This window comes from Lissotriton vulgaris, chromosome 1_1 (genome assembly GCF_964263255.1).
Source record: "Lissotriton vulgaris chromosome 1_1, aLisVul1.2, whole genome shotgun sequence".
In the NCBI taxonomy this organism is placed as follows: Eukaryota; Metazoa; Chordata; class Amphibia; order Caudata; family Salamandridae; genus Lissotriton; species Lissotriton vulgaris.
In genome coordinates, this window is record NC_141685.1 from 2,105,275,795 (window position 1) to 2,105,302,754 (window position 26,960).

General features: G+C 43.0%; 1 protein-coding gene across 1 annotated transcript; it reads left to right on the top strand.

The window, feature by feature from the left end:
• Nucleotides 1-1,270: 1,270 nt before the first annotated feature.
• FGF23 (fibroblast growth factor 23) lies at nucleotides 1,271-23,175 on the top strand. The gene is made up of 3 exons (XM_086921402.1): nucleotides 1,271-1,593; nucleotides 17,281-17,384; nucleotides 19,237-23,175. Exons 1-3 carry the CDS (start codon nucleotides 1,368-1,370, stop codon nucleotides 19,678-19,680), a joined length of 774 nt encoding a protein of 257 aa, XP_086777528.1. The 5' UTR covers nucleotides 1,271-1,367; the 3' UTR covers nucleotides 19,681-23,175.
• Nucleotides 23,176-26,960: the final 3,785 nt, after the last annotated feature.

The window sequence follows — 26,960 nt, forward strand, 5'->3', positions numbered from 1 at the left end:
CTGACTGTTCCATCATCTTCTTTAATAAGTAATATACACGTTAAAATACAGCCAACACATTTCGTCTGTGTGACAAAGGAACTTCATCAGGGCTTTATAAAAAAGATGATGGAACACTCAGATTGAACATGGATTTCTTTCCTGGCTTATGATCTGGTTTACAGTGGCACCCAACAGCGGCAAGTGCTGGAAGAATTGTGCACGGGTGGGATACCAACTTTGATGCGGCTGGGGTTTGAGGTGCAGCACTAACAGTCCGCCTCTGTATGTTCTGTGTCATTACGTCAAATGATAGCACTGCAGTGAGAAGGACTAATTAAAAGTAATAGTTTTTTTTAACATGGGCTCCCAACCTGGAGATAGTGCCATTTATAAACTAATAGGCAAGACAGCTGTTATGTGAACCCAGTATGTGGACAGGATTCTTATGGAAGCAACAACAATATAGTCTATTAAATAAAACACAATAGGGTTTTGTACAGCTGGTATTCTAAACTCACATATCTGAAAGTGCTTTCATATATGATATTGAAGTAAAAGGAGGATCTATGAAATACAATATTTGCCTAAAATCACACAGTTTGGTTAAGCAGGGTAGCCGCAATTTGTCCATGTTTTTTGGTTTCACTTTGTTAAAAAAAAAATAGCCACTGAATGGGCAGCTAAGTATCTTCCTTTTGTACCTCAGATGTTAATGCTTTGTTTTTACCTCTTTGTGCGCGAGGGCAGAGCAGGGGTGCCAGGCAGAAGCCACCTGAAAGTTCACCTCGTCATGGGCTACAGTTCCAAGAGGACCCAGAGCTGAGCTAAAGCCAGGCTACAGGATCGAGCCTGGCTCGAGCTGTCAGTGGCTCACCCACCTGTAACTTAAAAGGCCAGAGGTTTAGTCATATATTGGACTGTAATACTAAAGTTTTTCATTTAAATTATAATTTCACAGCTTTCATTGCACTTTATTTTAAAAGGACATGACATCCTGAGCCAACAGAATTGGGAGTCGAACATGCAGACGTCAGGTCACACCAGCCAAAAGATGGGTGCCCTGCCAACACTAATCTTTTCATGCCCACTGGAGTCTGACTTGGTTTCCCTGGGGAATCTGTGTGAAAAAACGCCTTCCCTGGCCATGCAGGTCTCAGGGCACTCTTAAAATGATGCTGAGCTGTTACAACATAAAGGATGTGGACAGGCGTTTTTTTCCCGTGTCACGTCATTTCTAGCCTTTATAAAGGGCTGCAAACCTTTGGGAAGCACGAGAGTTCAGAACCTGCCACTGCAAAGGGGCCCCGGGAGCAAGTGTGGAGGAAGGCTCAAGTTTCAGCAGCAGCACCCACAGAAAGGAGGGGCAGGAAGGCAAGGACCCGAAGATGCCAAGGAGCAGCCTCTGCAGCCGCGTGCACTTGACTTTCACCTTCCTCTTCCTTCTGGGAGAGACCACTGCATTCCCCAACTCTTCTCCCCTGCTCATGAACCCAGGGTGGTCAAACCCGGACAGGCTGATGCACCTGTACACCGCCACAGGCAAAAACAGCTTCCACCTGCAGATCAACCGCGATGGGCACGTGGACGGGACGCCCCTTCAAACCATTTACAGTAAGTGTTCCAGCTCGAGCATAGTCGTGCTGCGCTACACAGCGCTAACTATCTGATTTGGGGGTTTCGCAGCACTGAGGCCTGCTTACATACGGCTGCACGCGTGCCGCTGTATGTTTGCCCTATTTCTAGATGACGTGGGTGTGCAATGGTACAGGTTAGCACCGACCAGCTAGCTACAGGTGACGATCAGTGACCATGTCTACTTTGAACTTGCCAGTGCAAATGTTAAAGTTGTAGCGGAGAGTACCGGTGAGTAGGTACAAACGCCAGTGCAGTATTGTCCCTGCGCCAATGGCACCTCGTATAATATAACGCCTTGTGTTCTTGTAAATTCCACTGGTACCATTTAGTAACATTGGTAGGATGAATAGCCAGGATAGCCCCACTTGGGGTTAAAGCTATCTGTTTCAGACTGCGCGCTCACTTCTGCGGCTGATGAGTTAAAGGTGACTGGGGAACAAGTAGCAGACTTTAGATATTTCACGTGCACCAGTTGGGCTTAGACCCTTGAAGTTCGCGGGGAGGCTTGGCAAGCAGACTTTTAGCGGACTTTTCAGAGGAGAGCGGAGGGCATGTGTAGAACGGATGCCAATATATATTACGGTAACATCGACGATTGGCGGGCCACAATTTTGGTTCTACATATAACACGGCATGGCTGATGTATTTTATATGACTCTTTTTTAGCAAACAGCATGGTGCCACTAAAAAGTGTGTAGGGGGGAGTAAAAAAGAGTCTATAATTGTAGTCGATCGTACGTCATTCCACTGTACCTTTAATTCCTGATATGATTGTAAATGAATCAAGTATCGGAGTGACTTTCTTCTATGTGCTTTACAAAACCCCGCAGATAAAATAAACGAGGCGCAGGGAAGTTTGGTGCGCAGAATCACACATCTTGTGTGATGGGAAGTGGGGAATAGGAGCCAGACCCCGGTCACCCCGCTGGCTGCCGTGCTATCACAGGAGGCTCGAGGGTGCCGGGGCGTTGATTGTGACAATTATTAAAGGGTGCCGCACGCAGATGATGGTGGTACCCGGACCGTCTTATGCAGCGCGCGGTGCGCCGGTAATCTGCTTCTTTTTATCGATGCTGATGAGGGATAGTTAGGAAAAGTTTTGTCCCGGTGCTGACACTGTGCGTGAATGAATACTGTTTTGTTATTCTGCATGAAAGGGGATACGTGACACACTTGCGTAAGGCTTACGTTAAAAAAAACAGAAACCTACGTCATTTACTATTTTGTACACGTGTTTCTGGGGGATTTCTGTGTTGTACAGGTCTAATTTTGTGCAACTCATTTAGCTGTCCGCGACTCTATTATACCCAAGGGTTCACAGCCTATTTAACTTTCGTCCCATGACGCGAGTCCCGCCCTTTGCTCTCATTATAAAGGCGGATTGTAAATAAACTCAACACAGCTCATTGCATCGACCACAGAAGGCTAAAAAGGACCCGCCGAGATTCAGACGTGTGGCTGCAGATTGGGCTGTAGGTTGCACACCGCTGTCTGCTGCAAAAGCTTAACTTGATGAGTTCTTTTATCAGCAACGGTACTACAATAGCGCAGACCTCACCAACCCACGAGCAATGAACCAGCTACGCCCGCTCCTCATACAGATTTAAACTGAGTTTTCACAACAGGAAACAATGCTACTGTGGCCCCGAGGAGCATGCGCTGTTTGTGCCGGGTGGCTCCAAATAGTAGTGGTTTCTGGGACGGTCATCAGTGCTGTGTCTACAATATACTCATGCTCGTGTCTCATGCCATCCAGACCGCCTCGGGGCAGGGGGAGTGGCCACAGTTACAATAAGGCGGGATGTGTTTGTTCAGGCACATTGTTTTAAGCAACCTTTAACATATCAGAACCAGTGAATAGTACATAAAGTGCGTTAATTCCATAATATGTGCTAAATACAATTGACGGATCAATAGGTAGTGTAGATTATAAAATATGAAACAATCTGCCTAAAATCGGATACCACGCATCTACCTTGTCCCGGCAATGGAAGCTTTGTTCTTTCAAGACCAGCCAATCATTACATAAAAAAAAACCACATGAAATGTACACTTGACATTTTGCCACGCAAAAGCTTACAACGAAACACGGCACAAAATGATAATTAAGGGTTACAATTTTATGGTCTTTATTTTTTAAACATTTGTTTTTTCGAAAAACATATTTCCTTTATTTTTTCATGTTTTTGTTATAGTATAAATGGAGCACACAACACATATTTTTACATGTTTACGTTGCTCAGGAATAAGTAGTTTGGAGCCTTCAGCAAAACAGGTTGTTACCCTCTTTAAACTTAATTGGTACCCTACTCAGTGGCATTCATTTTCTCAGCATATGAAGAATAACATATTGACTTGTCCGCGCTTTAAAATGGCAACTAAAGGCGGGAGATCCTTTTCAATTCAAGCCCCACAAATGTGGAATAAACTACCTGAGGCCCTTCGTAAAGAAACTAACCTCTTCCTTTTTAGGAAATCTTTGAAGACACTTTTATTCAGAGATGCCTTTGGATCTCTTTGATTTAGGCTGATATAATCCGAATTCCTTGCTTACTTATTAATCTCTTGTTGCTGTATCTGTCAGAAGCGCCTAGAGACCTGACGATGATTTGGCGCTATACAAAATCCAGATAACAATAACAATAACAATAACAATAACTTAGCCCTGCACAGATTTAAATGTATGCAAGTAGCTTACACAGAGATGTTTGCAATTTCAGTAGAATCCACACCAGTGGAAGAAAGTGGAATATAAATAAATAGCAAGTACAAATATGCCTGCCTGCAGGTACTTTGACATTTTGCAAATTATGAATGATGATCTGTGTATTCTGAACAATGGAGATTTACGGCTAATGATCCTTCTAGATATTTCTGCAACATTTTACTCTATTAACCAGGATATCCGCATTTATACACTAATGATATGGTCCATGGATCTTGAAGGCAAGATACAGGATTAGTTTGAATCCTATCTAACCTATTCTCAGCGGAGTCAAAAGTAATAGCTCCTTTACTAACCCCACTCTTGTACCACAGAGAGTTACTTAGGGATCTGTTTTGCCCATTGCACTCTTTAAATCTTTATCTGATCCTCTGGGTGACATCTTCAAACAGTATCATTCCATACCACAAGTAAGCCGATGACACACAGCTCTGGTGAAGGGTTCCACCACAGCAAATATTACTCTAGCAGTGCTGACACATGGCAGCATTCAATCTTGAACGACCACTCGTCATCTCAAATTCAACCTTAACAAACCTGAGTTGTTTCTCATTTTAACACAGGCTTACTCTAGTCCAGATACTGCTAGATTCCGCAAACATCTCAGACTGCAACACAACCAATGTGCATAGGCCAGTGGGCATCCTGAGATTTAAGGGGTCCCTCAAGCCTTGAAGGGGACTCCCATTCAGCCCAAGGTCAATGAATAGCTTTGAGATATGGTATACTCAGGGGCCCCTCTTGACAATCTGCATGGGAGCCCCATCATTTTTTGTTACGCCACTGCCAACCGAGGAAGTGCTAAAGGATTGGGAGTCACTTTAATACCTGAATTCCTCTCCACAAGCAGATTAACAACTTGGCCAGCCCTGCCAGGCCTCAATTGAAACTAGTCCATGGGGTTAAACCTTTCTTACCTGAACACTATGTCGAGGATGTTGTCGAAGCCTTGGCACCATTGAGACATAACTATGGGAATGCATTCTCTCCACCATCCAAACATTCGCTTTGTTTCTCCCAAAGCCTCACTGCATGCAGCAGCACACTGATCTTGGAGATTGGCTGCTGTGATCAAACGACTCCTTCCTGTGCTATTCTACGTAAGCTGGCTCCCCGCGGATTGCAAAACAGAACTGCTGAGAGGCTTTCTTGCTTAATGCGAAAACATTCACACACTGAATATTTCCTCTGTCTGTCCTACAAGCTGAAGTTCTCAGGAGGTACTTGCCAACTTTGCAGCTCAGACACTACTTCTTGAAGTACCTGTCATCAACAATAATGTACCCCAAATCACTCTGTCTCTGAGCAGGCACCCAAAGCCTGGAGCTCCGGTCTGCCTGTTAACCACAACCACTCCACCACCTCCCTATCTGTTTGGAAACAGAACTAGAAGTTACTTTGTCTTGATCAATCCCCGCCCCTCCATCTTCACACTTGTACCTGCATTTTTACAGAAGTCAACCAAGTAGTTGCATTTTGTTTTGCATTATACATGGCGAAAATTCTTTGATTGTACTTTGCATGATGATTCTGTGTCTTTGAACTAATCACTGTTGGATTGATACCTATAAGAGAGTGGGTTCTAAACCCATAAATACTCACTCGATGCTTTTTTCCTTAGGACCTTCTAGTTTTTGGACCTCTACAGCAAGTCTCCCTAATGGAGTCTCACTTACTGTAAGCTTCTGTTGTAAGTTGCCTTGAGCCGTAAGCACCAGGGCCCACGTTTAAAATAAGGGCCGCTGCTGCACAGCTGGATTAAGAGGCTGTGAGCTAGTTATATGTGAATTTGTGTGTGGGTACACGTGCAGGCTGAGTGAAGGTGACCGTCTGACTTCGTCTAATATCTGGGCAGAAGTAGCACTTTTGCACGTGGGACCAAGGTTAAATTGTTCATGACACCCTGAGGATTTATAATTCAATTGGGAATCGAATGAGCAATGCCCCTCTTTCTTTTTAGCTAAGGTTTAAATCTGCAGTGTTTTAACTGTATTTACACTTTCAGTAAAATGTGCTTAACATGCCTTTTTGGATTGAAACAATGCAGAACAACCATTATTGTGAAATGTGAATGTTCCTATATGTTCACGAGACACAAAATACATATTCAGAATTATTTGCATCTATATGGGTTCATTTATGCATTTCGAAATTGGCAATATTTCCCTCAGCTGGCCTTAATGAGACTCAGATACTGACCTACCTTCCTCTACAAAGTTAATCAGCCTTCTGGCCATCTGTCAGTTCTAACAATAAACCCATCCTGGAGTTGTTTATCTGCCTCTGACAAGCCAGAGAAGGATGCCCTGAAACACCAAGTGAGAGCAGGAGGACCCCGGCACCAACCCCCAAAGGGGTTCCCTTTGAAGTCTCGGAGGGGGTTAGATAAGGCAGCGAGAAGCAGGAATTAGAGGAGAGCTCTTTCACAATCTTGGGTGATATGACATTTTGAAAACTCCTTGAATGCTGTTCAAAGGATTGGACAGCCAAGAGGCTACTCCCAAGAAGTGTCAGTAAGGGGTGTGGGGGGGTGTGGGGGGGGGGGGAGTGGCATCCCGGAATTGTGTAGGGACTCCTACCTTCTAGAATTATCCACTTTTATTTTGAAACTTGTGCACAAGAGAAGAGATTTGTGTAAGAGAAAGAAAAGGAATACGTAGGATGACCGGCTTGCTGGTGAACCCTTGTTTGGCGTACAAGGATGCTGGGATTGTTCTTCCTGGACTTCTGCTGCACTCTGCATTGGAAGCAAGCTGAAATGGCTTCCTTTCTCCCTCTTGGGGTCAGTATAGGGAAGTCGTCCTGCCCTGGACCCCAAAGGTAAGGGGTTCATTTGGACTCCTGTGGAATGGGGTTCTGGCTGTGGGTGCTCTAAAATTAGGCTGGGATGCCCACCTTTGACCCCTACTGGACACACAGGAACCCTGCAAGTGGCAAGGAGGCCTGTGCGCTTTTCGAGGGCAAGCAAGAAGACTAGGGGACACCATCACATGTTGAGGGATTTTTCCATCTCCAATGACAAGTTATGTTGGTTCCACTAAATGTCCCTGCAAGATATGAAGGGCTGTTGCACTGAAAGTAAATGTGGGTGCCCCCACACACCAGAGGTGAAATATCCTGGTAGTTACAACGGAAACTGAGTAACTTCTGATTGCCCTGGAACCCTATGACCCAGATTTTTCAAAATAACCTGTCTTTTGTACATATTTGTGAACTAATTTTATGTTCATTTGAATGTACTTTTGGACCTTCATTATTTTACAGCCAAAGTTATCCTATCTTGTACATTGTCATTTTTGTAAAGTGCTCTGATGCACTTGGCCATTTTATGTGCTATTTAAAAATACACTCTCAATATATAAATATGTTTTATTTGTATTAAAGTGGGTTTTAAATGGGCGTATCTCTTCCTGAAGGGAGGGATTACATTCTGGAATTTGGTTTCAGGAACAAAAGACGCAGGTTAATGAAGTGCCCGCCTTCAAAGTGAGTTTAGGTGTTTGCCGACACTTTGGGCGGGTGAGGAGAGGGCATTGGTTTGCCCTGCCATGGTCTGAGAGGCCTGGGAAAGTGGGTCTGTGAGGCAATGACTCTTCATTACCTCGATTTGTTTTTGAAGGGCATCTTGAATGGTACTTCTAGTTGGCATTCGATCTGGGATGCATATGTTATCGACTTATGAATGTGGTAATTGAAATTTCTGGTCATTCGCAATGCTTAATTTGAGCCGGTGGTTTCCAGTGCTCGGCACCAGCACTTGTGACAGCTGCCACATGTTGGCTATGTTTGTATAATTTAAAGAGGAGTAGACCAGCAATCATTTATTAATTCAATATGCATTAAAAACAACTAATGCCTGCCGCCCAAGCTATTTTTATAGCTTTGGGGGCCTGGAATAGTCTGAATTGTCACGCTTGTAGCAGTGTGCTGGTAAGTAGTTGTGTAGGTACTGTCATTGGCAACACTGGCTGTGGCAATGGGTGGTGCAAGCTGCAGAGGCCTCCCGACTAGAGCCTTGGCACTTATTTTTTGTTACAAATTAAGCATTGGTTATTTGTTTATGTGTATCGAAATTCCATGGTACACACCCGGATTGAAGCTCGTGCCTCTCTAAAAGGCAAACAGACCTGCCGATATTGATCATATAGAGGGCCCTCATGAGTAACTAAGCGAGTCAGCAGGTAAGGCACACATTTTCCAATAACATAGTTAATGTACTTGTATTTCATGTGAAACCGCACTATCATCAGAAATGAACAGTCTTAGTGGGAAGACATGGAGGCTGGGGCTCTGCATATATAAGTGTAACATGCATAATATAAAGCGTATTTAAATGTTGAATACGTAACACTGGGTAGGCTTCTTATGCTATAGGGCTTAACCCTATTGGGCCCCTTCAATAATAATTGTTAATTAAAGTGGTTGAATAAAGAGGCACAGTTAGGAAATCATTTAATGCTTCACACATCAGCATTTATTATGATTTCCCCTAACTTTACGATTACCATAAAATGCACGTTAACACAGAGTACCATACCTAGCACTTATACACCTACATAATATTAATGCAGAACTGACCAATGTCGTTGTTGTAGCTTTCATTTAAACATATCTTGCTTCGTGTTAGCTTGGCCACATACTGTTTATGTTGCATTAACCACCCATGTATGTGAGTTTAGCATGGTTTTATTTTGGAGGCTACTTTGTTCATTATGTATGTTTTAATTATGATTTGTGTTTTTCTGTTTATAACTTTCATTTTGCATAGGTTGGTTACTCCTAAATACATTGAAAAGATACCGCACTGTTAGGTTTTAGAGTGCTTGGTTCACCTCTGAGTAACCTAACACTGTGTAGGCAGTGTAGTATTCCCGGTCCTGATGAATCACCACATGATTTCTTACACCTAAGGCAAAGAAGCATGTTGACCATTCACTCTTAGCCACCTCTGACCATTAAATCAGCGGTGGCGCTTTCTATGTTTTTAATTGAGACCAGTGGGCTCGCAGAATACATTTGTTTTGGAGCACCACCTTGCCTTCTTTTAACCTTCCAACCAGCACCTCACTACACACTTTCCCCACACCTACACCACAAGGCCCCTTACCTCACCAAACAGCTTGGGAAATAGATCTTTGACCCTCATAGGGTGCCCATCAGCCATTGCAGCGCCAGCCTGATGAGGAGCAAGACCTATGATGAAGCATGAAACCCAACCGGTTGTGTGAGGGCCCCACTTCCCAATTCGGGAGACACCCTGTCCCCACTTTAGGGTGGGGTGTTGACCAACTCACCCTCCTTTTCCTCCTCCTACCCCCATAGGAACTGCATACTCCTTCTCCTATATGTAGCTTTCATTTAAAGGCCGAAATGCTGACCTTAGGCTGAATTTCTGAATTGGTAGGGTGGAATTTTTGTCAGACATGCAGAGTTTGCCCCTCAGTTACCTCCATGTACCAATGGTGCTTGTAATGACCCTTCTAACTGATTCCCATTTTACCACCCTCAGAAGGTTGAAAGGAGGAGCCTGTTGCCCATCTGTGATGCAAACCTGTGGCCTTGAGAGTACCTACGTGGTGCCAGGAGGGACATAGAGCCAGTGGCGAACCCACCTTGACGAATGTGTGACTACAGAGGGTCGCTTCATTCCCGCGCCAGTTTGAGCAGGTTTCGCTTTGAAACTCAATCCAAATTGGAGTGGTATTACAGGACCTTTATAAGGTTATAAATAACAGGTCTAGTAATCGATATACATATTGAGGAAAGGGAGTAAGACGAAGGATCTAATAGTCTTGATAAAAGCAGGGAGAGACACAATATCCGGCTGAAACATGTCAACTTCTTTGCAGAATGGAGGGGTGAATGGTGCATAATTCACTTTCTTCACCACCCTCCTTTGGTAAGGAGATACCTTTTAGATCTAACAATGGAATCCGCAAATAAAATAGATATTGGGATATCCCTTAGTTAGTTTTAACTTATTGTCTGCACATATATCTTTCTTTAGATCATGTCCTTTTCTTTATGTTTGTATTGTCTTCCCCACCCTATTGCTCCACCTAATTCATTGGTCTGTGCAGAGGTGTTTGTAGCAGCCCTATGATGAAGCAGGCCACAAACATTTGTGGGTGAGGACAGTTTTTTCAAAGCATTGCACTTTGCCATTTCTTTATTTCTCATGAAAAGCGATCTGCACATCCTTACGTCTCTGTAAGTGATTAACCTTGAGGCTACACAAAGATTTCTGTTGCTAGAAAACGCACTCCTTTCTTAGTGGGAGCTCTTATCGGGAGAGAGGTCCAGTGTCCTTGGCACTAATACTTACGTTCCTGGCAAGCAGGACATATTTAGAGGTGCAACGAAACCCCAAAAGATTCCATTAACTAGGTAAAAAATGTTCTTCAGTGATTGCCGTACATTATTCTTTGCTTGCTAATAAACAGATTACCAAGACAATTCACCCCTTCTTAGAAGGAGAGTTAACCTCCACCAACTTTCTATCTCTAATCATTTTCTTGCTATTTAAGAAAGGTAATGGTGGACACACTGAACTGAAAACCTACTGACATACCAGTGTGCAGCCTTACGCTGATGACGTCAAGATGTCTATTTAGAATCATGGGCAGAGATTGTTGTCAGGAGGCCTGAAGCCTCGGTCCATGCTGGTCTTCTCTTACAAAGCTGACCCACACTTTAGTCCTTGGCATCTTAGGTGGGCACCTGGAGTGAGCTCAGGGGGTCTGGGACCTCCCTTGTGAATATCCATCACTTCATGTCCAATAGGGAAGAGGAAACTAGGCAAGAAGAATGAGACCGTATACGCTACATCTGACACACCTCAAATGTTGTTGCATCAGGAAACATTGGCCAAATGAAGTATGTTTTTAGGATCGCCATAAACCAGAAAGGGCAATTTTAAGAGAGTCTGTAGCATGAAAGGAGAGTTCTAAGACTGGCTTAAGCCAAGACAGCACACCTCAAACAATAAATCAATCACCCAATCAATCAATGAATCAATAACTCAATCAGTTGATTTGTAGAGCACTTCTTGTCACTCGTGAGGGTATTCAGGCACTGGTAGGGAACGTCTCATAAATAAAGGCTAGCCATTGCCGTCAGCCAAAAGAAAAATTCCTTTGCCAGAGGATAAAACCATGTTTAGCCCCTTGCCTATAAATACAGAGTGCTACCAATGCAGCACTGTACTGAAGTCCAGACACAATGGGGCAGTGGAGAGTTGTTCTTTCTGATACATGATGCATTCTTTGCGGAATGCACTGCGCTTTCTCAATAGTTCTATCGATTTCTGGTGGGACTGAGGTTTGGCTGTATTTTTAGGGGCCGGTCAGCCCTCCAGAGAGGGTGGGATGTATGACGTTACAACGCATACTTTAACAACGCATACCATTACAACGCAATTTTTACAACGCAGGATCCTTTACAACGAATGCCTTTACCATGCATGACATTACATCGCAGATGCTATTACAACGCATGCCATTACAACGTTAGTATAGGTAAGAATATCATTTAAAAAAAAAAGGAATTAATAAATATTTAATTAATTTTATTTATTAAATTAATTTTTTATTATTGTATTTGTAAATATATATATATATATATTATTTAAAAATAGTGTAGGAGTTTTAAAATAATATTCTAACTACAGGGGGGAGTAATAGTAGGGTAAGTGCAGGATAATGTAGGGGTAAAAATTACTATTCTAACTCCAGGGGGGTGTAATAGTAGGGTAATTACTGGATAGTGTAGGGGTAAAAATTACTTTATTTTTATTTTTTAAGAACTTTTTTTAATAAATATTAAAATTACTTAAATTAATTTATTTAATTTATTTAAAGTACTATTTTTAAAACTGAACCCTTAAAATACCCCTGTACCCCAAAACCCAAACCTATCCCTAAACCCTAAAGCTACCCCTGTACCCCATAACCCAAACCTAGCCCTGAACCCTAAAAATACCCCTGTACCCCATAACCCAAACCTAGCCCTGAACCCTAAAAATACCCATGTACCCCAAAACCCAAACCTAGCCCTGAACCCTAAAAATACCCCTGTACCCCAAAACCCATACCTAGCCCTGAACCCTAAAAATACCCCTGTACCTCATAACCCAAAACTGTATCTGAACCCTTAAAATACCCAAACACCCCGAAACATATACCTAAGTACCCCAAAACATATACTCCTATACTCATACTTACTTTTTAAAATTACTTAAATTAATTTATTTAATTTATTTTTAATATTTATTAAATTAATTAAATACATTTTAAAAAATTAAATAAATGTTTAAAAAAAAGATAAACTTACCTATACTTACGTTGTAATGGCATGCATTGTAATAGCATCTGCGATGTAACGTCATGCGTTGTAAAGGTATTCGTTGTAATGGATCCTGCGTTGTAGTAGTTGCGTTGTAAAAGTAGTTTGTTGTAATAGTTGCGTTGTAACGGTTGTTTACCGAGAGGGTGCAGCCTGCTGCAGCAACTGGGCAAGGTGTGGTGCAGTCACATTAAATTAAAGAAAGCTCATCTTGAGCCTCTTGATTTCAATCTTCACGGTCAGATCTATAAATGCCTCCTATCTTGCTTGGTTTATTGAATTGTAAAATATATTTAGCGCTAACTACCCCTATGTCAGCTGTGGTTAACCCTGTAATGAATTCACCAGACGTTTCACTCCATCAGTTAATTGTGATTCCTCATGCAAAACCGTTGTTGGGAATTCCTATAACCACCACGATTTCTATCTCATGCCCCTATATTTTGATGACATGTTTCCAACCATTACAGCGGAATAGGGGGTGGGATATGCTGTATCTGCTCAGATCAAGGTCTTATGAAGCATTTGCTTTGAACAGAAGTAATTCATTGACAAAGCTCACAAAGTTACTAGGAATGCTCTTATTCAAGGTGTAATGGTCATGGCACCGCTTCAAAAACTGGCAGCTGCCAGCCTGGCCACCTCTTTCACTCCTTCCTCATTAGAAGGCTGAGGATGACGGTGTGGTGGGGCTGCTGCTTGAACATCTGTCTGCACTGCTGTTGCCACTGGATATGGGGTTGGAAAGGAGGCTCGGTTAGGGCAGACCCACTCACATCATGTTCATCAACTTATGCCACTCAGGACCCAAGGTTTATTGAAAGTTGGCTGCGTGATGTGAGGCCGCATATAAAGTCCTGTTTTTATTACTAACACCATTGTTCTCAGACACCATCGTGACATGCTGCATATGTAGACCTGAGCTGTGTTAGACATGGCTATTATATAGTAAAGTCAACTCATACATAGCCCTATTAGTCCTCATTGAAGCGCAACACTAGTGGTCAGGCAATCAAATGTGGTTTAAACAGTGTGTGTAATAACTCAGTTATACAGCATGACCCTCTCACACTGACCTATGAGATATCTGCTGTGGGTCTTCTCCATCACCCAGTACTGTACCGGTCCACGGCAACAAACCACCCATCACCAACTGAAGAGGCATCGAATAACTGAAGAGATCTGATGCATACTGCTGCCCAACAAATGTAGCTTGCTATCCATGTAGGCAGGTGCTTCAGTGCCCTACATGTGGGCAGTAAGCATTATATAAATATTACAATGCTAGTTGAAGCGAATGTCAATATAGTGATTGACCGCTTGCATTACTGCAGTTTATAGTTTTCACAACTACACCTGTGACAATTCAGCAGACTTCTGGGATACTGAATCTTATACTGCCTGAAATTTGCTCATAAGTAACACGCCTCTGACATTTAATTTTATACATAGATTTATAGGGCAGCTCTTTTGTGTCATTGTAAATGATACCACTGACATACCAATTAGTCTTGACCCCAACACCAAAGACACAGTCTTACGTCATCAGCTAACCAGCTAATTAGGTTACGCCAGCTTCGGGTAGGTCGACCATTTTGACGCAAACTCATGCTTATAAGTCTTTGTAAATATGGGTTTGCGTCAAAATGCATGGGTGGGTACACAAGATCATCCAGGTTCCAAACATGTAATGCCTACCCGACATGAGGTAATGCAACCAAGCACTATGTGCTGCTTTGGGTTCCCTTTTTTCGCAAAGCCACACAAATAGGCCTTTGCGTAGCTCTGTAACTCCCAAAACAGGATTCTGCTGGGTCTGCCCCAAAAAGTGACACACCCAGGACACAAAATCTTAGTAAATCTGGGTCCAGGTCGTATAATTCTTCAAATAGTCATCCTCTGATATATTCTTGCACCCTCCACTGCCCCTGAACCCTTCTGCCAGTTATACATCTCTCCATCTGTCTCAATGGAAGGATGACTCCTTGTCTTTATTTACTGCAATGCAGTATGTTCCTCACCTGTAAAATAGAATTACTGTTCTTCAAAAACCTTAGAGTGATTGAAGCCGGCTAAAGGAAGTCAGCAGTGGACTCAATGAGTCCGGATGCCAGCCTTTGAAGGGCCAGGCATGCTGCTTGTGAGACTCATCTGAGGTCCGAGGGTACCTTGAGGTTTGGGCTGTTGTTAACAGACTGGTGAACACTGGTATTTTGAAAAGTGTCATATGTACAGCATAATGCCAAATCTTTCATGTACGCCTGATGCAGGAGTAACTCTCCCCAGAGCTGCCTGCGCTATGTGGCAACACCACTGTGCTGAGCAGTTTTCCTCAAATTATTTAAGATAGCACTATAATAACAAGCATTTACAATGCAATGGTTTCGCCTTTGGAAAAGTTCGAGCTATTGGCATTGCTCATGACATTTTTTTTTTTTACTTATAAATAAATGGCATTGTTATTTACATTGCCAACGGCTGACACTACAGGTGCAGGCACACCCGTCCAATGGCAGAAGTACTGAGGCTGCCATGAATCTAGAGTTCTGTACTGCCATTTACCAACCTGTGTTGAGAGTTGAGAGGTTAGATTTCTAAAAGTGAAAGTTGAAATCGCATTGCACTTAGAGCAGCAGGGTGTCCGGCAGCTTTAGCCTGGGAGCCGCCCCCTCTCACCCCTCAGCGCCAGTACACATAGTGACGCAAACACATTGTACTACTGGAAAGGGAGGGCTTGGAGTTATTAAAGAAATGGATATGCCCAAGACTATCAAAGATGTGTGAAGTTCCAATATCTAGGCCCCTCACCGTCCGAAACCGCGGCGGCTCCCACGGCACTCAGCGTCTCCGAGGATAATCGCCTCGTATGGGCCGGCCCACAAGGCCCCGGTCACCGACTCAGCCTCTCTACGTCAGGGGCGGACCGGCTCTGAGGGCCGCTTCAGCTCCCTTCCCAGGCTCTAGGCGGTCTCAGGAGGTGTCCTCCCCGCCGGGGCCCCGACCAACAGAGGGCCCTGTGGTACCATGCACCAGTCTCTGGGGGCCCCGATTGCAGCGGGCTCCCGTGTCAGGCCTCCTTCTCACGCAGGGCGGCCGCGAACCCCAGCCGCAGGCACGGCCCCCCGCTGGCTTTCCTCACCTCTGCAGGGCCCCAGGCAGCGCAGGCTCTGATCCGCTCAAGCTCACACGCGGTGGCAGAAGGCCCTGATGCCAGCGGGTCCCCTGTCACTCATCCGCCGCCTGTCGCAGATACAACCTCAGTCCCGGGCCACAGCTCCCGGAGGCCCCGTCTTCAAGTCGTGCAGAGTGCACCCTCCTCCGCTGGGCACAGCTCACCCAGGACCCGATCCGCTGCCTACACGCGCCACACCCAGGGGGGCCCGATGTCAGTGGGCCTCCCGGTTCTTGTTCGCCCGCAACTCGTGACCACAGGCCCAGACCCCAACCTCAAGTAGGAGCGGCCCCGCTCCCGGGGAGACAGGCCGTCCCCTCCGCTCCGGGCCAGGCAATAACCAGCAGGTTTGTCCAACCCGGGGCCCCGGTGGCTAGGGGTCCCCGGTGCAGCTCTGGTGTCACAGTCACAGCGGGAGGCCCCGATGGCAGTGGGTCCTCCCACATCAGGATAGCTCCGTCCCACGGGGTTAGGCCTCAATCCCCGGCCTCGGGTACTCGCGGCTCCGCCCCCGGACAGACCGGGCCAAGTTCTCAGCTGATCTCAGCAGGTGCAGGATATCCATCAGTCCTGGAAGGGGTGAGGGGGTCCCGGGCGGGGGACAGGAATTCAGGGAGCCCGGTGGAAAGGCACGGACAGCGGGAGGGGGGGCAGGAAAGACATGGAAGCGGGGGGCGGTAAAGACACGGACAGCGGGGGGAGGGTGGGAAAGACACGGACAGCGGGAGGGGGGGGGACGCACTCACCTGGACTTCTTCCGGCGGCCGTGGTCGGCATGAAATGAGGAAAACAAACACCCCAAAAAAAAAACGAAACTCCGCCCACCGCCCAATGACGATGCAAAAAGGGTGGAGAGGGAAAAAAATGCAGGAACGCCCACGAATCTGGTCCGGCCATGACGGACAGATCTCTGTACCAATGGCTAGCCTCCATTTATGGAGTTAGCCAATGGAACAGGGGGCGGATTCAAGTCCCCCATACTGAAAACTAAAGATTTCTCCTGGGGGCGGAGCTAGGAGCTCTGTGCCCCAGGCGAAACCTAAAAAGCACCCATTGGCTGAATGCTAAATTATGTACGTTCTATCTTATATGTGTCTGCACTATCTCTCATGTGAAATAGCGCATTTACCGATTGCAATATGCATTAGCCCAGGTATGTATTGTTTTTATAGGCTACATATTTCTGCATAACCCTTTTTCTTCTAGGCCCAGGAAGCTAGGTTTATACCTGCAATGCATACATGCATGCAGTACTTGTTTGCATCATATTTGCATGGGAGAACGTTGTGCTTAGAAGTTGTTTCATTCAGAGTAAGGAGCATAGTGTGGCAAAAGGGTTGGCAAGCAGTTTGTCACTTGAACAAAGCATTAACAAACTTTAATGTTAAATAAATGATTCTTAATCTACGTCATTTTGTTCCAGGTGCGTTGGTGATAAAATCTGAAGATGCTGGCTTCGTGGTGATCAGCGGTGTGAAAAGTGGACGCTACCTCTGCATGGATATTGGGGGAAACATTTTTGGCTCTGTAAGTGTTCTTAAATGAGTTAAAATAATTCAAAAAACACACATTTAGACTTTTCCCAGAAATATTCTTTTAAGCATTCAACTAAATTAAAGTGTTTCTGTATTACATAGGAGAAATGTATGGAAAGTTGCACCGTGCCAACCTTAAACAGACTGGCAATTGTGGTGCCAGAATCATTTAGTCATCGTTTCGGAATGGCATTTTGCTAAACATACAATATAGCAATAACTTCAAATAAGGGCACGGATTTAAAGAATTTCTGGACAAGGCACACAACACTACTTTTCAAAAAGGAATGCTGCTTTATTTTCGAAATTAGTATTAGCCAACCATGGGTTTGGGGTAAGAATACTACATGGTAAAAGGCAACTCGAAGACAATGAAGAAAATGCCATATCGCAAGAGGAATAAAGGAAGATGTGGTTAGAAGGGTTTGGGATTAGGGCAGCAATATTTTTAGGTCTGGCCGGACCGTGACGCTCTCTGCAGCGCGTACTGTTTACAGCACACAGAGAGTAGGCTTTGAGTCAACGCCCTGCAACCACTGACTTGTTTGGCTCAGCCCCATTCTTTCAATGTTTTCAGATAACATTTATAGTATCTTGAACCAGCCCATATAATTATTTTAGTTGCACCGTCGTGCTATTTGCTCTTTGGTGTATCATTCTGCCTCAGTGTCTTTGTTGCAATTCATAATGAACTATTTTACATCTGAATAGTATACTCAACCATATAACTTTATCTCATTCAATTCTATATCTCAAACATGCATTGTTGACAGAAAGCAATTCATTTTTTTTTCATGGCAAGGGGGTTTTTCAAATGCTTTTCTTAAGAGTAGAGTACGAGCCTCATGCTTAAGATGACTACCGTATTTGGTTGTACCTTTGCAAATCAGGAAAGCCTGACTCTAAGATGGCAACTTAAATTCTTACCAGTTCCAACATCTAGAGCTGAAATCTCTGGAGCGTTTTGGGTGGCCATCTCGGAATCAGCCTATGGATTTTCAGATGTGCAAAGGGTAAACCCACCAACTTGTCCGAGGCTCTTCATTTTTTAGATTTCTATTTTAATGTGTTCACCATTATTTGAACCTGCTCTGAGATTGGCACTTATCATAGACCCTATGCTGTATGCAGTACTATGGTTTCTGTAAACAAAGCAACATTCAATCAGATGTATCAGAACAAATGGGGCCCATTTTCCAGACCCTTTCCTCCTCTATAACGGATTCTAACTTTAAAAGATACATTGGTTCACTTTTTGGCAAAACAAATACATTGCTAGGAATGTCAGAGGACGGGAATGCAAAAGTGCTATTGCTTTAATGGTCCTATTACAGGAACAATGTTTTGGCATCACTAGTGACTGCATTTAGCATGCCTGGCTGGTCCACAGATAAGATTAAGTGTGCCCAGCAGATACAAATTTTCCTGCCACAGCTCAAATACAAATTCGGCGCATCCAGCAACTACTTTGAGGCTGTTGATGTGCCACTGAACATGTCGAGATTGAACATGCCCAAGTGCTACACCCCTTAAGACGGCTAACCTGTGACCAGGTTCAAATTTAGTGCACCCGGCAGGTTTGACAGTGTCAACGGGACTAGCTTATAACTAGAAACGCAATCCAGATCTATGTACTTAGACAATGCTTGTTTTTACCTGAGTGTGTTTAAAACTGGGAGAATCGTTTTTATAGGTGCAGCATCACAGTGACCTATGGTCACAGCTAATGGGATGGATGGAATACCCATGCTTCTTAAGTAATGCCAGTTTTTTAAAGTGCCATTGAATGTTTCTCTTCACTATATTGTAGATTGTGATTAACTTTTGCCTTCTTCTGCTTTCAGCATTACTTCAGTCATGAAGACTGTGTGTTCAAACAGGAGAACCTTGAAAATGGATTTGATGTGTACCACTCACCCAAACACAACTATCTGGTCAGTCTGGGGAAGTCCAAGCGCGCTTTTCAAGCTGGAATGAACCCCCCTCCTTATTCCCAGTTTTTGAGCAGAAGAAATGAAATTCCCTTAACTCGATTTAACACACCTGAACCCCACAGGCACACCAGGAATGCTGACGTTGACCCTTTCGATCCTCATCAGATGATTATTCCTCAGAGGAAGATGCCAATCGGAGGTCCACCCCTGCTGAGACTACAAGCTCTCTGGGCCAATTTGCCTCAAGATCCCCTAAGAATCAACCACAATGATGTAGTGGATCCAGATGACCCACATGCCATGATGGATACCAGGAAGCAAGCTAGCCCAAGGTTTTATCTTACAGGGCAGTAAGCCAAGGACACAATGGGAAAAAGATGAAATGGAGATATCACCTGCACTTGAGAAGCTTTAATTTTAATGTAATATTCAGATGAACTATTAAAAATCTAGAGGAAAAACCATACGCTCAACATATTGTTTGAGTAGTTGCTGCAGCACTGTACTACTTGAAATGATCTTCTTTATGAAGGAAACAACCCCCTCTTAGCAGTGTCTATTTTATGAAATGCTCACAGCGGTCTTCTGCCTGGTGCTACCACATGGAGGCGCTTCTGCGGTCACAGTCTGTGGCCTTCATCAGGATACCCAAAGACCTCATCAAAGATGGAACACTGTTGTCCACTGTGGTCCATTTATGAGTCCTTGGGTGGTAGATCAAGAGGCGCACTTTCTATTTCAGAGACACAATAATGCTGTAGCTTGTGGCTCTGGGAAATAAAAATAGAGACCCCACTAAGAATGGGGTTTGATCTCGAAGTTATGTCAACCCACAGTGTCTCAGTTAGCCATGGTCCTTTGTAGTTGAAATGAAGCGGTTACTTATTCTTTATCTTGCACATTTCAGTTCAACAATATTCGAAACGCAAACGGAATATACTTTCTTTCTAACAATAAGGTGGCATAGAAAACCATAGCAATTTTCAACTCTATTGAACTTTAATGTGGCATGATAGGAACCATTTTTTCCCCACAGTTATCAAGTAACTATAATTATATTAACATTTCCAGAAGCAAAAAGCATTCATTTTAGTTGAAACATTTTGAATACGATTAGCTTCTTACGTATTTTAAAAAGAAGATAAAAGGGCTGAAACATTATCGAGCATATGTGTAGCTTGCTAGGAAGCGACCAAAGATACTATAGAAATGTGTTGGTGTATAAATGTTGCCACCTACGTCACTAATAGTCTAATTTAATTTTGTTCTACTGTGGATAGAGCAGTAGCTCTAATATATGTGGTGTGTGTGTTCGTGTACAAAAATAATGGATATTTCACTATATGGCATCACTGAAACACATTTGGAACTGGAGTTCCAAAAATGGTTCTGGTAGTCAAAGCATTCTCGAGGCGCGGTTCTAAAGTTGTCTAAGTCAATATATAACGCTCTTCAACTCTGGCCCCATCTGCCTCACAATTACCCCTAATCCCCAAATAGGTAAGACAATAATTAAAATATTTTGGCATCTCAAATAAATAACTAAATGCATAAATAACCCAAAGAATACGTCTTCAAAATATGTCGCAATTAAATATTTTATTTGGTGATAAATTATCACGCTTTAAATAAAACGGATTATACTTCTGGCCAGACTTTGACAACTTGTCTAAACGGAGGGGAATATAAAATTTATGAAGGTCTAACTTGTTGATATTCATAGGAGAAAACTAGCAAAATATTTTGCATTGGGCTAAAAAGTGTTCATGTGTAGAATTGGGCAGTGTAGATCCGTAAACAGTCTGCAAGTCAATATGGCTACTGTGGCTCCTCTTTTAGTTGATATATTCACAAATGTGGAGGATTCTGGGTATAAAACATGGAATCCTACAAGAGAGGGAGGAAAAGCAACAGTGCTATTACATGAAATGCCTCTTTAAATGGGAAATGTGCCCCATTTTCTAGCGTCATTTTTGTTGAACATCAGAGTTATATTTTAAGACCTATCTTCACACCTTTACATTTCTGGGCGTACAGATACACAAATAGGGGCATGGCTAGACAGTTTCACTGTGAGAATGTAAAGAGAAAAATAGTTCACTTGTTGAAGAGCACCCGACAGTTCTTCAAATGTGCAAGTGTGTAGAAGAGACATGCCCCATTTATTGAAAAAAGGTAGTCCCTTTCATTTTTCAATTTATTTTTACATATTCTTAGGGCCCAACACACGCAAATTTTACTAAGTGGGGCTTTCTCTAGTACTTATGGATTACTTCCGAGAGCCAAGAGTAAACAATGAATACTTCTACTTACTCCTGGAATTCAGGAGTACCCCAAGAGTATCACGAGAGTAAGTTGGACATACCTCAAAATCTTTGTAAACCAGGCCCTGCTTGTCTTTTATGTTCTGCATAACATCACTATTTTAGAAAAAATGTAACTAATGTGTCAAACGTTTTTCATGGCAAAGGGAAAACAAAAGCTCCATTAGTATGGCGGGTCAGAAAGTCTGATGAGCTGGGGATGTTTTGCTGGATCAATGTAAGGTATAGATGGCCAAGCTTGATATAAGCATTTAAAACCCGTTAGATCAACGTAGTGGATTTGATCTTTCAAAGGGACCTACTGGATCACTTCAGTAAGAGAATGGCATAGCCAACCATACATGAAGCTGCTAGGCAAAGATACCATTTGAAAATTAGTTGATCAGAGGAATTGGTGCAATTTTTCCACAAGAGCTAGACAATAGAGAGGCACACACACAGCATGAACAAATTAAATATATGTTTTTCAAGAGGCAATATTGTGTCAAAGGCAGGTCATCAATACCTTTACAGAGCAGCTTTAAAATTAGGCAATTTTCATATTTTTGCATAGCACTTTCGAAAAATTGAAAGCATCTTTTGGCGCACCGACAGGGATGATTCAAAAGGCATATTCAAGACAAACGCTAATTTGCTGCAATTTATTGACAGTTGTGTTGAGTTTGCTGTACTACCCAGATCACAATAGGATTTTCTTAGGATTTGCGAGTGTGTGTACTCATGTTTTTTACTATGTATAAACGATGTCCATGCAAGTACTAGGTGTAGAAGTTTTCTAATGTATATTGAACATGGGATTTGTTGTTAAATGTTTCATGTAGAAAGAAATGTTGAAATTGTCGAAAAACACATTTATTATAAACCTTTAGCAAGAACTGAATCCGCCAAGAGGCCACTGCTTTCCAATGAGAAGCCAAGGCATTTTATTAGTGTAAAAGTTCAGTGTAGAATATCATGGACAACTAGAGTCTTCACGTGAAGCTAGCAAGCATATATTATTCTTTCCTTTCAGAGATTTCAATATTCCTGATTTGTACTCCTGACCGTCAGGCAATTTAAGCCTATTGCCCTTTGCTTAGGGCACTAACAAGTGCCTCTTGCCCGACCTGCAGTTATGGGCTAGAACAGCAAGGGCACATCAAGGAGAAAAATGGCGATTAAAAGTGGTTCACATCTGTAGGCGTTTTGGGCAATGAGGCCGTTTGCAGCAGCTTCCCACATCTCACCAGAGGCAGACAGACAAGCACAATGTCCCATCCTGCTCCATGTTTCTAATTCAGTCTCTCACTGAACTTAGAATATAGGTGAACAACAGCAGATACTGCTATCAGTGTAAGCATTCTGATTGGCTTAGACAAATTCCGCACCTAGGGCCAGATGCAGGAGCCCTAATACCGGTCGGTAACGGCCGAATTCGGCCGTTACCGACCGGTATTAGGGTTTCCAGATGTAGGGGGCCTATATTTTACCGATTCTGTAAAGTTACCGAATCGGTAAAATACCGAATCGGTATATTTACCTATTCGGAAAAACCACATGTAGGTGGCACTCCTAAGAGTGCCACAGGCGCTTAAAAATCGGTATTTTACCACCCAATACTATTGGGTGGTAAAATACCGAATTCAGGTGTGCATGCACATCTGTGCATGCACACCTGTGCAATGTGACACACAGACATGCCCTTAGGGCATGTCTGTGTGCCACATTGCACACAAGTCCAGAATTGGGGTGCTAGAGGGTGTCAAAGCGACACCCCCTGTACCCTTGCAGGATTCGGTATTTACAGATTCTGTAAATACCGAATCTGTATTTCACATTGATTCCTATGGGCTTCAAGGCCCATAGGAACACGGGTAAATACAGATTCGGTATTTACAGAATCGGTAAATACGGACTCTTACAGATTCGGTAATTTTTTACCTACATCTGCCTCCTTCCAATTTACCGACTTTTAAATACCGATTCGGTATGACTCGGTATTTAAAAGTCGGTAAATCGGATTTACCTACATCTGGCCCTTAGTGTTCTATTACGACTAACATAACAGAACCTCATGCTAAACCCTTCCATGTGGACGCTTTCATGCAACAAGTACATTCAGCTATCTGTCCAGGAGAGGTCTACACAGTTTTGTTTAGAATATTTTGCAATGCTATACTACAATATGGGTGATGCCTACATGCAATGATTTTTAATTTATCAAATGCAAACTTATATATGACTCAGATGCCTTGAATGTAACACTTTTCCTATTCCTTCCTTTTCCTGTTTTCACATCGACCAGTTAGAAATGGTTTCCAGTGGATCCAGTTGTTAGAAAGTGGGCTTTTTTTCATCTAGTGAACATCTATGAAGAAAATTACTGGTGACTCTAGATATATTTTGCAACTTGTTACTCGTACCTAAGCAGTTGATTGTATGCAAGCAACAAAAGTTACCATGTTTTTTTTCTCTGGGGTATATAGCCCAATTTCCCGAAAAATACTGGATCCAGTGGAAACCATTTGCAACTGGTAAAATTATTTTCCTTTGATCGAGTTCATGTAATGTGGAGTTACCCTCCTGAAGATATACTGTAACAAAAATTCTTTATTGTATCAAACAATATGTCATTTATATATTTAAGTATTCATGTGTTTGAAAGAAAGATGCTTTTCAAGAAATAGCACATCCAACATTTTGCCATCATCAGTGTAAACATGTAAAATGACACAGTGCAACAATTGTAGCACAATGGTAGAAATTTAGCATGATCGATGCATCAATTTCAAAATACTTAGTAAACTTCTTGTGGTATCCACTTTCAAGGCAAACAGCGGGTTTTGATTTTCTAATCTAGAAGGTTCCTTTCCAGTTGTGACAGTAACAAATACAGACTTCAGAATCCGTTAAAAAATACGCCATGACGGACAACTGGTTGAATGTGTTTTTGAGATCATGTTTGTAAATTGGTGTTGATAACCACCAGTCCAAAGAAAAGTGTTATTTTGTTTTAAATATTTATTTATTTATTTGACTCATTACATAATTGCCCACTATTTATAGATATTTATAAACATGCATTCCAACCGATTTTGTGCAAATAAATATCTTCTTTTGTCATTGTCGTCTTTCTGTTTTTCTTGTTTTTTCTTCAACAAGATGTGCCTATTACTATTTAGTTTATAACCCACACATTTAAAATCTGGAATATATGCAATACTTGTGGCAATGCATTCCTGTCAGGCAGTGCTGAATTTGAACTGGTGGTTGGTGTTGGGCACCACAGTCATTTTATCAAAGGGACCCGGACTTGATGGTCCTGATGAAAACCGGTAAAATCCAGAAATCCCCAAAGCAAAAACCACCCTATTTTGATGTTCAAGAATTTACACCATGATGACTGCCATTATCTGCTGAGGCTATAGAGATGGTCATCCTGGAGAGGGCTCTCAAACTTGTGTTCTGCTCCTACCAGGTTTTGTGAGGTACTACACCGACTTACCCCTTGGCTGCCACAAGTGGAGAAGTGTGGCTCAATGGTTAGAGTGGCAGACCTTGATGCAGAGCTCTGGCCCGGGACCAGGGTTCGATTCCCACCTCGGCGGGTCTCAGGCTCAAAATTCCTCGGACCTGATATTCTCGCCTCAGTGCCTATTCCAATCATGGGTCCCACGCTGCAACTCTGGGCAATAGCTAGCTTAATCTCCACAACGGCCCCAACAGCGCTAGGATGCCTGGCTTCACACTGGGGGTGCCCAGGAGTGGACACTTCACAGGGAAAGCCAGGAAGGGTTCCACAGCGGTATGAGTAATAGCGCCACAAAAACGCTTGGTAGCAGTGCGCTCTACAAATACTTTACATTTACATTTACAAGTGCTGATGGCCTTTACATACAATGGGGTGATCCAAAAATAACCCAAAGGACCTGGATAACTTGTGATACGTAACTACTATGGTCCAACCGGAGAGACCTTAAAAAAAGGGAAAAGGCTAAACCAGTTACCTTACCCAACATTTCATTTATCAATCACAACCTCCTCTGCTCTGAGGAAGGAAGTAAACTAGTGCTTCTGTCAATATGGGAGAGCATATGTAACAATATCAACTCTTATCACACACAAAATGGTAAATGCATGAATTTGTTTATATACAAAAATCATGAGTATCAATACATTATTTTCACTAGGTCGCTCCTGATAGAAAAAGAGAGAGAAAATGGTACTCCAAAAAAAGTGCCTGTGAGTGTAATTGCAATAGAGAAGGAAAGGAGAAAATAGATCTCCTACATATATTGTAATTATTACAGAGAAGCCTGTCCGTTACATTTATATTACAGCAAAAATATTATCTCAGTTGACAGAAGCAATATTTACTCCCTTCTTCAGTTTTGATAGCCTAGTACAGTAGATATTCTGCACATGGGAGCCAGAAGATAAATATGCTGGTGGCAGGACGAGTTCTGTTCCCACTGTCTGGTGGTATGGCTTGACCACAGAGCAATACTTAAGATGCATTGCCAGTCTCTTTGGCCAGGAGCTCTGCAACACCCACTGTCAGAAACTAGGTTGTTGGTTGACTGAAATATGAGACCTAGGCAGGCAGCAACTGCAATCCAAGTCAGGGTAAGAAGGAGTCAAACCCTAAATTAATCTGTGCTCACCCTCCGGTAGCTTGGCACTTAACAATCAAGCTTAACTGTACAGGCAATATGTAATGTATTTGTGCAACACGTCAAACAGTAAAACATGAAAACACCACACAAAAAGATGTCACACCAGGTTAGAAAAGTAGAACTTTATTTAACAAGTAAAATAAGATAAAAACAACGAAAATCCAATAAGTAGTACTTGGAATATTGAAATTCGAAGTTTTTAGGTAAAAACACCACCAAGAAGCAAAAAGCACAATTTGGGATATCTAGTCATGCTGGATAGGAACGAAGTCAAAAGTTCAAGCCGACTGTGATGAACCTGGGCCAGATACAGGGATCCAGATAGGCCTGCTGAACCAACGTATCTTAATCCTGGTTGCAGAGCACTTGCGTGGATCTATGTCAAAGATACATAGTACTGCTGAGACGATGCGTCAGTTCAGAAATGCAGTGAGACTGTGATGCAAGGTCTTGGTGCATCACTGTAGAGGATCCTGTCGATGGGGCTTGTGATGCGAAGTCCGTTGTCAAGGATGTGAGGCTCAGTAGAGGCGATGCATCGATACCGATGAGAGCTAAAGCTGCGATGTGGAGATTCGTCATCGTAGTCGAGGTTGCTGTTGTGAGGGACGCGAGGAGCTTGCACCAGGTAAAGCTTTGCACAGTGGCAGTTCAG